This window comes from Python bivittatus, unplaced genomic scaffold (genome assembly GCF_059951505.1).
Source record: "Python bivittatus isolate LINGU-HERP-01145 unplaced genomic scaffold, Pbiv_v1 ctg000850_np1212, whole genome shotgun sequence".
Taxonomy (NCBI): domain Eukaryota; kingdom Metazoa; phylum Chordata; class Lepidosauria; order Squamata; family Pythonidae; genus Python; species Python bivittatus.
In genome coordinates this window covers 14,936,791-14,952,428 of record NW_028277112.1, presented here as the reverse complement: position 1 = coordinate 14,952,428, position 15,638 = coordinate 14,936,791, and the positions used below count along the sequence as shown (strand labels likewise).

At 36.9% G+C, this 15,638-nt stretch overlaps 1 protein-coding gene across 1 annotated transcript in view; it reads right to left on the bottom strand.

Moving 5' to 3' along the window:
• LOC112540858 (uncharacterized) overlaps positions 1-15,638 on the bottom strand; it is a 47,906-nt gene that overhangs the window by 10,105 nt on the left and 22,163 nt on the right. The window contains exon 8 of the mRNA XM_025167843.2: positions 13,912-14,142. Within this exon, the coding sequence (XP_025023611.1) occupies positions 13,912-14,142 (231 nt within the window). The remainder of the gene's footprint in view (positions 1-13,911; positions 14,143-15,638) is intronic.

The window sequence follows — 15,638 nt, the reverse complement described above, 5'->3', positions numbered from 1 at the left end:
CCATCAGATCCCCATTATACTTACCTATACCTGACTCAATCTCCAAGTTTATGCCTTCCCTTTCTCCTCCCTTAGTTCCCTCACACTCCTTGATCCCCTCCCAGGCCAACACACACATACTCTTCACTTACTTACCTCCCTCTCACACCACACCATACCCCCACACACCCTAGCTCCTCATAGCAACACCAAACACCTTAATAGGCCATTTCTGCCTCAGGCACTCAGCAACCTCTCTGGTATCCAGCTGCTACGGCAAGTTCTACTATACACCTCATGGACCCATAGCCCTCCCCCTTCGTGTCCAGATGGGCAATAAGATCACGATCATAAATAGCTGGCTGTATAACAGAGACTCCAGCCCCCAAGTCCAGGAGAGAGGTTCCAGTGGCCAGTGCTCAGAGCACAGCACAAGGGCAACAAACTGGAATCAGGCCAACCACCAGACAGAGTGAGCACCTCCCAGTTTAGCATTGTCTCCACTGCTCCTGCTTCCCTTCAACACTTCCTCAAGTTCCTCCTCCTGGGCTAAAAATAACCCAGAGGTCCAGGCCATCATCTTTGCCTGCCCAAGCCATTCCTCCTACTCTGAGCCTGGTGTAAAAATTAAGGAAGCAAAGGGCTTCTCAGTTTCCATTGTTGCTGAGAGCTGGAACATTCAACATGTTTTATGTTTTGTTCATCAGAACATGAAATGCTTGAGCCATTGTGAGTTTTTTCCCCATCAAATGACATCTCAATCAGAAAGTTTTCCAGTTTCACAACTTAGCAAGACTCTGGAACAAAGAAACAGGCCAAACATGAATCAGAAAATCTACTTAGGACTGCAGTTGCTCATACAGCCACAAATTAGTCTTCATCTGGGTTGCAAGGGGTCAGACAGCAGTAGCATCTGACTCAGTTTGAAAGTCTAAACACCAAAAAACAATCTGAATATAATGGTCAAGATCCAAGGGAGAGTCAGTCACAGTTGTCTAATCCAGTCTGGGGGTCAAAAATTCACAACACAGGGTAAGCACAACACAGAGCTTCAAGGTAGGCCATCATTGAATTTGTACATGTTTCTTGTTCTAAGCATGTTTGAATATGTTAAAGCTGAACAGCCATGATTTACTGCAGTCAGCAGAAGCAAATAGCCAACTTCCGTTAGGTGCCTTCATGTGCAACCACCCATGTCTTCACCTTGCTATTTTCTGGTTCCAATAGAAGAGAATATATGCAGCTCAGAGTTGAAAGACCAGAACACATCCTCTCCAGCAGCCAACACCCAGATAAGCAAGGATTAACACCAGACAAACAATCAAGCAGAAAAACCACACCCCCACCATAACTGGCACGGCAAGCTATTATATATAAACAGGGAGAAAACTCCACACTTACTGACACTGATGATATTACCTAGTTGGGAAATGAAACATCTGCAAGCAAACAACCAAGCTGAGAGACCACCAAGGAGTCCACCGTATTTTCTACTTGCTGGCATTCCCTAGGGCTGTGAATGGGGTCAGAGGGCTTGCCTTTATTTCCAAGTCAAAGCCTCTATTTCAAGGTCAGGAATGGTGGGACTTGAACCTGTTCTTTCTCCACTTATAGTAGGATTCCTTGGGGTCTGAGCTGATGAAGTTAATACATTCACTTTTGTAATTATGCATTTAAATAAGAACATTTTTAATAAAACATTAGGAAAGGGACAGAAACAAAAAAAATCTCTGCATGAAAGTTACTACAATGATAGTTGGCAGAAGAAAGGGTTTCCTGATTACAGGTGGTCCTCGCTTAACAACCACTTGTTCAGCAACCATTCAAACTTACAATGGTGCTGAACAAGGAGTACTTACAACCAGTCTTTGAAGTTCTGGCCATTGCAGAATCCCCACAGTCACATGATTGCGATCCATGCACTTGGCAACCAGCTTGCAATTATGACATTGCAGTGTCCCAGAGTCACACAATCACCATTTGCTACCTTCGCTGCCAGCTTCTGACAAGCAAAGTCAATGGGGAAGCCAGCAGGTGGTCGCAAATGGTGACCATGTGACATCATGCTTAACGATGGCATGGGATTTGCTTAACGATGGCAACTGGAAGTGCTGGAACTGCTGTCACTAAGCATCATGATCACATGACATTGCGCTTTAAAACATCGCTTAGCAACAGAAATTTTGGGCCCAATTGCTATCGTTAACCGAGGACTACTTTTACTCTATAATGGAAGCCCAGCTCATGAGCAGCCCAGCTCTTCTTTCATCCCCTCCAGCAGGAAATATATGTGTGGGAATAAGGCTCCCATCTTGCAAAGGAGATGCAGGTACAGTTCTCTGAAGGAACCTACATGAACTTTCCTTTATCTCCAACAGTAAACAGAAGATACACAGGTTTCTTTCTGTTCTTTATTAAGGGGCAACAACAAACTTGTGAATGATTGAGAACAGAGGAAAAACAGTCAAGGAAATCACTAAAATTCCACAACTTATAATTCCATGACTTATCCTATGCCTCACAAGCATCCTAACCTCAAGAAATACTGTATAGACTCATGCAAGAATTTTAGATGCCAAAATACATCTACAAAATTAGATTCAGCTTATGTAGAAGTATATACGGTAATACTGTACTTTATAAAGGTTGGCATTTTTCATAGTATTTTGGTTAAAAATTCAAAGGTCAGCTAATCCACAGATGGGCTTATCCATGAGTATAGACGGTACCAATAATTGTGGTTGGCAATATAATTTAAAATAAAAAGAAGTAACAATATAGTTTCTACAAAATATATGTTACATAATTTTATAAATCAATACAAACATAAGCATTTCTCTTCAACACAATAAATAAAACATGAGAAAAAAGTGTTTGTGAAATCAATGCTAAAAATTCATTATACTACAATAGTGTTTTAACAGTTAGGAGGCTCAGTGCTCTACCTTCTCCCATCAACAAAGTTTTAACATTCAGAGCACTTTATAATATTTTACTTTACAAAAGTTAGTATTAACATTATTTTTAAAAGATAAAGCTTGGGGGCTGACAAATAATAGCCTGCTACTTGCTGCCAAAAATACCAATATATGAACAAAAACCTAGGCTTCCTACACTCAAGTCAACCTATTGAATTATGTTGGGCTATAATTACACTAGTCCCTATGAACAAGTTTTAATGTTTATGTTTCATCAAGGCATTAAAAACACTGGTTAAACCTGAAAGCCTCAGCATACCATTATTGTAGCAAATTGCTGCCATCTGTAGACTAAAGAAAACAGCATCCACATTATGGAAAAGAGTCATATAATATTCTATATTCTGATCTGTAAGTGCAGCAACTTTCATCTCTCTTTTTTATTTCCATATTTTAAACCTTAAGTATCTGCTTCTTTTACAACTCTGGATTTTATGTTCATAGTGTTGGATTTTGATGATTCATCTGTATTTCCAATCCCATATTATTGCACAATCTAAATGTGTGTGTCTTTCCAATGAGTACTCTAGTTTAATTTAATAAAGCAGGAACCATGGAATTTGTTACTCAAAGTGATTTTCCATATAATTTTCATTGGCATTTTTAACTGGATAGGAAAACTTTATACTATAAAGAATACAAAAGGGAATCAACTATTCTTGAATTGTTCTTAATAAATAGGAAAAGTGATCATGTAATGATTGATTTTAAATAAAATTAAAGATGAACATAAAATACATACTTATTTACTTACAGAGGTTATATGCAGCTTCAACTGAAACTGACTTTGACTGGTTTGCATACCCAATTTATGCAAATAAGGTAAAAATACAAACTTTAAAACATAAATAATTTCAAGAAAACAAATTTTAATGAACTCAGTGATGGCGAGTGGTACTTTTTGGTAAGAGAAGCCAACAGAAAAAAGCTCAAGTGGGTGGGAGTTCCTAACATGGGGGGAATTAAAAGCACAATATACAATAATTCCTGAGATGAAAGAAATGCAAAAGCCCATGTGCCTGCATAAGGAGCTTTGTGAGGATCTGCAAATCAATATGGATATGTATACAATATAAAAAGAGGAGAGGTTAGAAAGATATCATACATACAGGTAACCTACATTTGTAGAGATGGTACCCACTCAAAATAAGCTGAAGCTAATGAAGGATAATAAAAAACCTCCATCTACATTCAAAATAAGGAAAAAGTAACTCAATAAAAATAGCAAAAAATACCAAAAGGCAAAGAAAAGGCAGAGCTATTCAATTCTTATATTCAGCCAGCCTTCTCCAGCAAGACTGAATGTGTTAAGCTGGGCAATTGTGAGAAATAAATTGTACCCAGCAGTTGAGGAAGATGGTGGGGGTGGGTGTCAGGAAGATTGCACAGCATCACCATGCAAATCCCACTCCTTCTCTATATGTGTTGTGACCTTCCACATTCACCCAAAAGGGGCTGACCTTGCAGTGTGACTTCGCTTTCATCCTTCTGATGAAACCGGCAAGTTCCTGCAGATGCTACTGGCTGGAAAAGGATTACAGCTTGAACTTGAAAGAGACACCGTTATAGAATACCTACTGATTTTCAGCAACTATGAATTTTAGAACCAGATGAATTACATCCTAGGGTACCAAACAAACTTCCTGATAGCGTGGCTAAACCTCCCTTCATTATTTTTGAATACTCTTGGAAAATTATTAAGTACCAGATGACTAGAGGAGGGAAATGTCCCTATCTTCAAAAAAGGGGCAAAGAAGAATTCAGAAACAACAGACTAGTCAATCTGATATTGTTGGGTAGATTTTTTCAACAAATCATAAAGCAACTAATCTTCAAACTTCTTTTAAAAAATGCAGTGATTGCTAGAAATTTAAAAGGATTTGTGAAATGTCACACTAATTTCAGTTTTGATAGGATAACTTCATCAGTAGATTATAGGAATGCTGTGGATAATAACACATTTTGTTTCGGCAAAGCCCCATGTTATTCTGAGTAGCAAAACAGTTAAATATGGACTGGATGACATGTCTTATTAGGTGGATCCATAGTAGCTTAAAAAGTATTTAAAGAATGCTTATCAACAGTTTCTCATTAGACTGGAGTGGGTTACTGAAGAGGAATGCCACAAGTTTTTCTACATTTTTATCACTGACTTAGATACTTATCAAATTTGCAGATGATATAAAATTCAGTGAGATGGTTAAGTCTCTCAAGAGACAAAAATAAAAATCAAGATGATGTATACATAAGAGTAGTGGACTAAAAATAACAAAATGGAATTTGAGAGAGACAAACGTCTTCCCTTTATAAAAAAAAAAACAAATGATAAAGTAGGATGGGAGATGTGAAAAGGATCTTTGAATTGTAGTTGATCATAGCTCCATATGAGTCACCAGTGGGAGGTAGCTTCAAATAAGTCAAACATAAAAGAGGCATTGAACAGAAGATTTCATTCAATGGCCTAATTTCCCCTTCCAACTATAACTCAATAGTCTTGTTTTGTATATTGTTTTTCAGTTTACTTTATTTTCTTTTAAATTCAATATCTGCAACAAGATTTTTTTTCAGAAAGCTAAATACATATTTGTTAGCCCTTCAAGATAAGCCAGGTCAGGAATCAGACACCACAAGATCGACTAGCACTCTACTTTGTTGTTATAGAGTGTAAGAACAGAATCTTGAAAGCCTGACAGAGTTTTCCTCAGTCCTCTCTTCTACCATACAGGATCAAGGCGAGATTATTTTGAGTCTTTTTCTTATGCTTACTTCTTTCCTAGGATTAAGATTTTGTTTACTGTCTCTTATCTTTTAACAGCTTTTGCATGACTTCACTATCTTTACAATACTTAACTGAAAATAAGTTGTAAATACCATATTTTTCCGACAATACGACGCCCCCATGTACAAGACGACCCCCACTTTTCCAGCCCAAAATTAAAAAATCAATATTTTAAAGATAGTGCAGAACACATTTTTATTTAGTAATTAGTTAACATTGACCTGATACACTCGGTGGGAGGAGGTCCAAACCGTCTCTCTGCAGCTCTATTTCCAGGCTCTTTTGCTTAACTGATTACATTCAAGCACGAGTGAAACTGCAGATAGCTTGTCTCTGCAATCAGCCTTCCTCTAATTGGTTTGTTCAGCATCAGCTGACGTCAGTTACATCAGGCTCGTGATTGGAGGAAGTCTGTTTGGGAGACAAGCTATTTCACTCGTGATTGGAGGCTAGCAATAGGAGGAAGCCTCTCTGCAGAAACAAAGTATGGGCAGTTTGGAACCGCGCGATTCTTGGCTGACTTCCTTGAATAAGACGCCCTTCAGTTTTTAGGGTAAGGATTTTAGAAAAAAGTATCATCTTATAGTCGGAAAAATACAGTAAATAGGTTAAAAGAAAAATAAATAAATAAGTTAATATCATTACTATGTCTAACAAAAACAGATAACGTGCCATTTTTTTTATTCTTCTAATTTTACTTATCTAGGCAGTTTTATTCAGTTTAGCCTTCAAAGCAAAATAAAGAAATAAAATTGACTGAAACACTCATCTGATTACATTTTGCAGCAATTACTGAATGTGTCCAACACAAGAGTAAATTATATGTAATCAAGTCAGTCATATATGGATCATTTGGTGAACACACATAATTAATGAATAAATGCACAATCTTCAGTTAGACTTATTCAAACTTAAGTATCAACCAATGAATTTGAGATTCATCCATTTTTTAAACTGGAATAGGTACATTCAGGAATTGGCAGATTTACATTAATGTATCAAGGAAAACCTTCACTTCAACCTTGTTTATTTTGGGCTCCTTCAGATGTTGGTGCTTATTTATGTATTTATTTATATTTCAAATTTGTCACCACCCATCTCACTGCAGAGCGGCTCTCCAAATTTTATTCCCTGTAATAGTTGATTACCTGTTGTATCTAACCTGTTTAAAAGCTTCAACTTGACCTTTGATAATTGGCTTATATTTTTGTATATTTGGATAAAATAGGCAGTTTCTGGAGACCAAAATAAAGTCAGTAGTAACAAAAGAACATGTCCATATCATGTCCAATAATAACTCCCAGAATGGAGAGAGACTGATAAAAATATTTTATAGAACATTGATATAATATTCTTGAAACTAAAATACTATTTTAATGGTTACATTTAAAATATTACTTCCTGGCTCTCAAAACACAATCCTCTCTATTATGGAAAGCAGAATTGCAGCTGGAGGTGCCTACTGATATTTACTGCCACACTCAATTTTCATTCATTGTACTGAGGCTGCAATTCCTAAAAGAGCATTCACTGACAACTTGTTAGAAATCCATGTCTTAGTAACAAACGTGGCTTTGCCTTAGTTGAAAGTACTGGTGTACAATTTTTCTTTCATCTATAGCAGCTCTCTACACTATATCTTCTTTACTTCCAGGGAGTCACCAGCCCTTTTCGGGTAGGCAAGGGAGAATAATGGAATAGGAGACATGTGGATACAGATGACTGCAAAACTCAATAAATGGAAATGTTTTCTGCTAATGCAAAATGCTTACTGAATACAGCTGACTGCTTCCTTTCAACAACAAAGCTTATATTACAGATAGTCTTTCATGTATTGAATCCCACAATATCTCTTACTCTTAGAAGTTTGAAATATCCTTGAAAATCCAATTTCGGTTGTTTTCAGAATCCTTCCAGCAGCCATAAGGAATTAAAATCTAGAATATTCAGAGTTCCTGAACCATGAGCTAAGTGTTCTTAACTATTATGAAGTTTCAGAGATATTTAAGGAGGATGCTGACATTTATATATACTTTCTAAATATTTATGAAATTCTATCACTTCTAAATGGCATGTTTAGTGGCTCTGCTGGGATCGCACTATAAATACTCCTGTGGTTTTGGCTAGACGCTATATTCCTATCACAGAATTCATGATCTAATTCCCAGCTAGAGAAGAATTTCCAACCAATATCATAATTAACCCTCTGAGTAATGAAAAAAAGATTAAAGCATCCAAAACATACTAGAAAGAACACTAAGAGAAATGGCTCAACGTAACCAACACCATCAGATGAAAGAATTCTGGGTCCTATCTTTCTGTTCCACAAGAACTGACAGTTTTGAAAACTGCTCCTTACATGCAGATTATATTTACTATTTCCGTGTTTCTGGCTGTTATTTGATTTGTAAGTCTCTGTAAGAAATAAAATGTAACATCTAGTATACCCAGCAATGTAACACACTGTTTTATAAATACTTGCTTGATTGTGTATCTGAGTAGATACAAATCAAGTCATTTTATAGTATAATTTGGCTAAAATTAATGGAGAGCCCAATGAATTTTATTATATTGCTACATCAACTCAGGACTAGAAAGCATCAGATGTCAGTTCCTGATCCCTTTTCCTTTGGTTCTGATACTCTAGAGAATGTAGGTTTATTCATGAGACTTCAGCAAGGCTTTTTTCTTTCCATCTTCATGGGAAAAAAACATAAAAAGACTCTTAAATAATTCATCACAGCCACCCACTTCCTGAGGCACTAAATGTCCTTGCTTACTAATACCATAAATAACTGTCCACAACCCTTTAGAGAATTTAGGTGCTTGTGTTCTCATATGGGGTTATCATATTCAAAAAACAAATTAGAGATAATTAAGCCTACATCTATGTTAATCATTAATTAATACATTTTTGCTAAATCAGCCAATTCAAGCAAACAATCCTATTTTCAAAATGCTGGTTCAACAAGGTAAAAATAATACTAAAAAATAAGATTATCATTTATTGCAGCATAACAATGTCTATACAAATTCTACTACAACAAATGTTTATTCCTGAAAAACTAATGAGAAGGTCATGTCCTTTTCAAAAGCATTTAAGGTTATTTGTATTATTCAATATATGTTAGTTTATTACTGCAAAATCAATATAGTATACAAAAATGCAGTTTTAAAGCTCTATAGATATACATCCTCACTTCTAATGATATGTAAATCACAATAAGCCTTTGACTGAATTATATCCTTTAGGATAGGAGAAAATTCAACCATAGCAATAGCTACATCTAACTATATTGTGGCAAAACTGATTGGGGGGGGGGCTTGTTGGATAACAGTAGCAGGTGACTAGCCCATTAGCTATTTAGTTCTCATGATGCTGAAAAGGGTTTCCTTGAAGAGAACTCTTAACTCATATATTTACAGAGAAATTTTGTGCTTGCAGGTGCTTTTCAGGCAGCTTATATTGCCAGTCCAGAGACTTCAGGGATAGCATCTGAAAGCAAAAATCACATTTGATAACACTAATCACTAATAGCAGCATTCCTCAACCTGAGGATCTTCTACAATAACTGGAGAATCATGAGAGTTGGTCCATGCACCTGGCTGACTTACAAGGACTCACTTACCAGGTAACCCTGCCTTAAGGGAAGAGGATTAGAATGGATCCTTCCCCATTCAGACAAGTGGCTTGGCACATTCGGATCCTGCTGATTTCAATTTGGAGAAAGGACTTGCATGATATTATCTTATTATAAGATATGTTATAATGAAAGCAAAGTTATTAGTTTTGTTTCTTTGTTTTCTCATACTAAGCATCATGTTCCTGCCTTCTCATCTGTTTGTATAGGAGGCATAAATCATGCAACAGTAACTTCTCAGAACAGAAAAAGGATTTTCTCTTTAGTAATCAAATAGTAAGTTACTTACAAATTTGAAGGGTGAAGTTCAGGACTGAAAAGCAATCTATGAAGGATCCCTTTACCTCAACTTTGGCATTTTTGTTTATAAGAAAGGTTTTTACTCAATTGTTCCCAGAAACCTGATTCTAATATTTAGAATTTTAACATGAAATATATTAATTTCTTGAATTTACAACAATATGTTGAAATAACAGCTCCCAATTTCTTGATGCTCACACATTAATTTATAAAAACAAATAACTGGATGCAGTTTAGATTCGTGTTCTTCTTTTTCATAGATGTAGATAATGAAATGTCACAAAACACCAAATTGTATATTAATCTCTTCATTTCTGGATTCATCTCATTAGTTTACAGCTCACACCCCCACCGTATCATTCCCAGTGCTGACAGTACTATTGACTTTTATTTCTGAACATTGAGATGGTGTTTTCAGCATCTACTAACCTGAGCCTCAGGATAAACAAGTTGTTACACATTCATGTCTAAAACACATTTTTGTCTGAAGGCACTTGCATCTTCCCCAAGCAGCTATGGTATATTTCAAATACTTCCCTCACAGCAGCTGCTTTTCTAAACTGTTCTAAATGCATGTTTTTGTCTGTCTGGAATTCAGCTGGAGAAAAATACATAATATGGATTGTGACTTAAAGCAAAAGAGATTCAGTGTTTCTCCCAGGAAAATAGCATTTTAGAATCAAAATGAATCTATGGTACTGAAAACTGATCTCACCATGGGGATGGAGAGGTAGACAAATAGGAGAACAATCTACCTTGTAACTTTTGTAATAGTAAGAGGGAAGGGACCAATATGTTTATTTGCATTTCTTTTCAGAATCATTTAATCATAAGAAATTCTTGTGTGAGAAAAGAGTGATGATCATTTTCAAGTCTAGCATTAGAAATGAACCATAAATTTGGTGTAATTTAAAATAAACCAGAAATCAGATATTCATTGAAATAAATTGAGACTATACTGAAACTGTTTCAGACTAGAATGAGAAACATATTCTTTGTTGTCTTTCCCCATTTGTTGTCTTTCCCCATAAATGAGGGAAGTTAGTTTTTAATGTGAAACGTTTCTGAAAATCTTGGAATTTTACTTACCTTGTTGACCTCCCTGTTTTGCGGATAATTTGTTATTTTAGCTATACGCATATTGGTGTTCACCCTTGAACTTGTGAAAGAGAAGAACCAATAAAGTAAGCAACTCAGTAGTAAATGAAAGGAACGCATAGAGTTAGTCTTGCAAAGGTCAATTTAGTATCCAGATATGTTTCTGGAACATATGCTTTTCAACCATATTACAGTTCTTATACTTGTTTACACCTGTAGTTATTTTATAACAGAAAGTTACTTTATTTTCCTCAAAGAAAATAATGCAGTACAATCTTAACTAATATTATTTGAAAATTAATTCCCTTTATATTCAATGGAAACAAATCCCAACATTAACAAAGGTTGGCTTGCATTCCTAATTATCTACTATAAAAACAGATGAAATAAGAAACTCAGCCATTTTAATTCTACTTTGGCAGCATTTTTCAATGAAAGTTTAGCTATAAATTTTTCATTGAACCTACTAAAAACCTCAAAGGATAAATGAAAATAAGTAGGAATATTTCAAATTAGATTACTATAGTTATTCCTGAATTCTGTTCATTTGAGGGACATCAAAGTATCCTATGACTAATTAAAACTGTATGATAATGCACCATAGGTAGTGCTATCAGACAATAATCTACACACAGAGTTAAATTCTACTGCCTTAAGAGAAAAACAACTTACTTGCCAATACACTAATTTGATCTCAATGCCATAAGAATCGAAGGGAACCTTGCCACAACATTTTCAAAGTTTCCTAATCTTCTGTTTTGGAGGACACTACTTCCTGCATTGACATATTTGTTTATATCGTTTCTACATTAAGATGAAATACTGAAATTGCATCTTGTTGCAAAAAGACTCAACTTACTCCTTTCACTAATAGCCCATTCTTTCTAGAGAAGCAGATTTGAACATGCTTCATCAGTTTAAAAGTGCACTGGTGTTTGAAAATGTCAAGACCATTCCAAAGCTTGTACTATGTTTGAGAATCTGTTTCTGAAAATGTTGCCAGAATAGTGTTTCTTTTTAATTCAAGTTAATTCATTTTCTTAAAAATGCTATTTAATAACATTAGAAAAGATTGTCTTTCTGTAGCATGCCAGTACTCAGAAAATAATACTCATTTCTATTCCATCATGCTTCCAATGTACTGAAAGTTCTGAAAACATTGATACAAGTAGTCCTCAACTTACAACGATTAGTTAAGCGACCGTTCGAAGCTACAATGGTGCTGAACGAATGGTAGTTATAACTGGTCCTTGGAGTTATAGCTGTCCCAGCACCCCCATGGTCACATGATCTCAATCTGGGCACTGGGCAACCCATTTGCACTTATGACCAGTTGCCAAACACCCTGCGTGATTGCAATCTTCTCTGCCAGCTACCTCAGAAAGTCAATGGGGAAGCTAGCAGGGCAGGTTGCAAGTCGCTGGGGTGTCTCCTCCACCAGCACACCTTCCACAGCCCCTCTGCACTCGTGTCACATCAGTCACGTATGCACCTCCATGCACCCTTCCTGACCCATGCTGCACCCCGCACACCCTTCCCAACCCATGCAGCATCTCTTGCACACCCCCACATACCCAACCCATGCAGCATCTCTTGCACACCCCCACATACCCAACACATATGGCATCTCTCATGCACTGCTGCGCAGCTGGCCCATCTAGCACCTCTCATGCACCCCATGCACTGTCCCCAACCCCCACTGCGCCTCTCATGCACCCCCATGCTCCCTGGTGCACCTTTCCCAAGCCACAAGATAATTCTTGTGCACCACCACATACTGCTGCACACCGTCCCCAACCCACAAGGCACCCCTTGCACACCCTCACACACCATCCCTGACCCTCCCTGGCACCCCCACATATCCCCTCACGCCCTCCCCCACCCAGCAGCAGCTACTTCCCAGCCTGCCTGCCAGGACTTGCAACTTCCTACCAGCTTCCCCACTGACTTTGGTTGTGGGAAGCTGGCAGGAAGTTGCCTTGTCTAACAAACATGAGATTCAGTTAATGACGGCAACCAGGACTGCAGGGATTGCTGTCACTAAGTGATGCAGTCACACGTTACAATCATATCACGTGTCCCAATTGTCATCATAAGTCGAAGATTACCTGCATGTATTCAATTAAGAAATATTTATTGGGGACATAAAACCTGTATGTTCTCAGAATTAAAAGCAAAGACCACAAACAAGATCCAGACAACTTAATGAGGTGGACAATACCCCAGTGGCACAAAATGAAATAAATGAACTTGCAAAACTAGGAATTAGCAACATCCGCATATGTTCTGGTATAAAAAGATGAAAAGGCTAGGCACTTTGTTCTCAAATGAAAAAAGGACAAGAAATCATTTTTAAAGTGCTTTATCATCATATTACCTACAGTAGTTGTTCAATGCATTTCAGGTGTAATCGTTTTTTCAAAGTATCTAATTATTTTTCCACTTTCAATGTCCTTAGAAAGGACTACTACACCTCTAAAAGGTGGGATCATTTTTAAAGTTCTTTAGAAAGTACTACAAACCCCAAATCTGTAATGGACTTTTGCCCTTGATATTAAATCACTCTATTTCATGTTCTGCTGTCAGCATGGAATCTAATGCAGCCCAATTCCTCCCTGCATCAGTGGAAAAATTGGAGAAGTTGCATCAGAGGTCCTCCATGCTCCAGTACTGCCCAATCTTTCAGAGCAGCTTTCATATGGAAAGAAAACCCTGTTGTGCCATTACTTCCAGGTGCTCATGTAAAGCTACACTTGAGAGAAGGAAGGGAAGAAGGAAAAGACTATGATGCATGGAGTGTCTGCAAAGGGGGGCAAATGACATTGCATGCCATCATAATGGCATGTTGTTTTGCACTGAAGCAAATGCATAATTTGTATCATGACATCACATCACACAAAACATCATTTTGATGTCATGCACAAAGCATTTTAGGTAATGATAATACCAGCAATTAATTTATGTTACATTTTCTCTCTGTCTCTGAGAAAATGACAACTTTTGTCTCAGGTCAAATAACATTGAAGAATATATCAAAACGACTACAGCCTGATTCCAGAAGAATTTTGAGTATTCCAGTAGTATTTGGGGTAGTATTTAAAGTGTCACTTTTCAATATATCGCACCTTATACTCACCCAAGGAGCTGAAGGTACCAGAAGTGTCAAAGTGAGCAAATCAGTGCAACATTCCTCCACAGACTGATGACACTGAACTACTTGATTTATCAGCCGAGCATAAACAACAGTTGGTAGAATCTGATGAGCTGCTTCAGAGGACGCTTGTCCTGGGGCGAGCATGAAACTCAGATTTTGCCTCATGGCAAGCAGGTGTCTCCACAACTTGCTCAGTTTTCCTTCAAGAGCACTCTATGAAAACAATAACAATCAAAAAAAGGTTAAGATAAAAATGATAAACATCTGAGGAAATAAAAACAAGTTAATTATGCCAGGTGAAAGGCCACTTGCCTAACTGAGCACCTGCAGGCACAACAGCAAACACACTGACATTTATATAAAAAAAAATATCTTGGGAACTTGGTGGAACATCAAACTTCAGGCATTCTGCTGGGCCTTTTTTCCCCTTTCCAAGCCATCTGTGGAGAACATGTGTTGAGGGGGCATGATCTGACAAAGTAAAAAACACAACAAATTGCCAGACTTCTAGCTTCTTAAAATAAATAAGAAAACAGAGATCAAAGCCACTCTCCAAACAGGGCTGATTGTTTTTCCAAAAGAACAGCTCAGAGCAAAAGTAGTAAAAGGGAGGGAGGGATTAAAAATTGCAAACTTCTAAACAGAGTATTAGAAAAGTATAAACAAGAGAATGTTTATCTTTTACCTACCACAGAATCTTATGTTCTTTTCCTGTTTAAACCTTTAGCCAGCTGTTACTTGCAATGTATTGAACAGCATGTTTTCATCAAGTGAAAATGAAAAAGACATTGCAAGAGCTCATTTTGAAGTAATCAGCATAAAAAGATTAGAATTTTACTGAAGTTAAAAGCAAAGGCACAGAAGTGTAAGGAAATGCTGCTGAAACAAAAACAAAAAAATGGACTAGTATCCATTCTGAAAATGTATCAGACAACAAATATCTATTTAAAATAATGGCCCAAGGAAAAATAAGTGCTGCCCATGCATATTTTTCATGCTTGAACACCACAATGTGAATGAGCTTTCTAATCTATATACAGTTTTGAAAATTTCATTTTAATCACTGATGTTTCCCACTGTTAGTCATAATTATGCTTCATACAGCTAATATTATTCTTTACACACAGAAAACTGCAAATGAAAAACAGGTGTTATTTCAATGCAGCAGAAAACACTGAATCACCAATACATGCGTGCACATACATACATTCTGTGTACAGACATACACAGAAAGGACAATGGAAGGTACATGATACCGAAAGGAAGCCGTAAATCACACACACATGCACACACACATAAACCAGTCCAAACACAATTAAAAACGAGGCAATTGATCAATTCTAATATTCAAACAGAAAATAATAAAACTATTTAAAATAGGGAAAGTAAACTGCATCAGATGTGTTCCAGATAATATTATGCTGGGACTTTAGTTAGAGATACCTAAGTCATCCATTTCTTTGTTCAGAAGACAGGAAATAGCAATACAGACTATATCTGGAGAAAGGCTATTCCCACTGGCACAAATGGAGAGAAGGCTATTTTTGTCTGTTTCTTCCTCTCTGTACTAATCCGAAAGCTATTTTTCATTTACTTCCAAATGGTTCCTCAGACTTTCACAAAAATAGTAAAGTACCATGAATAGCAAGGCAAGTGGGAAATAAGCTAGTATCACTTCCTCTTCAATTATATCAGTGGAAATTCCTTAT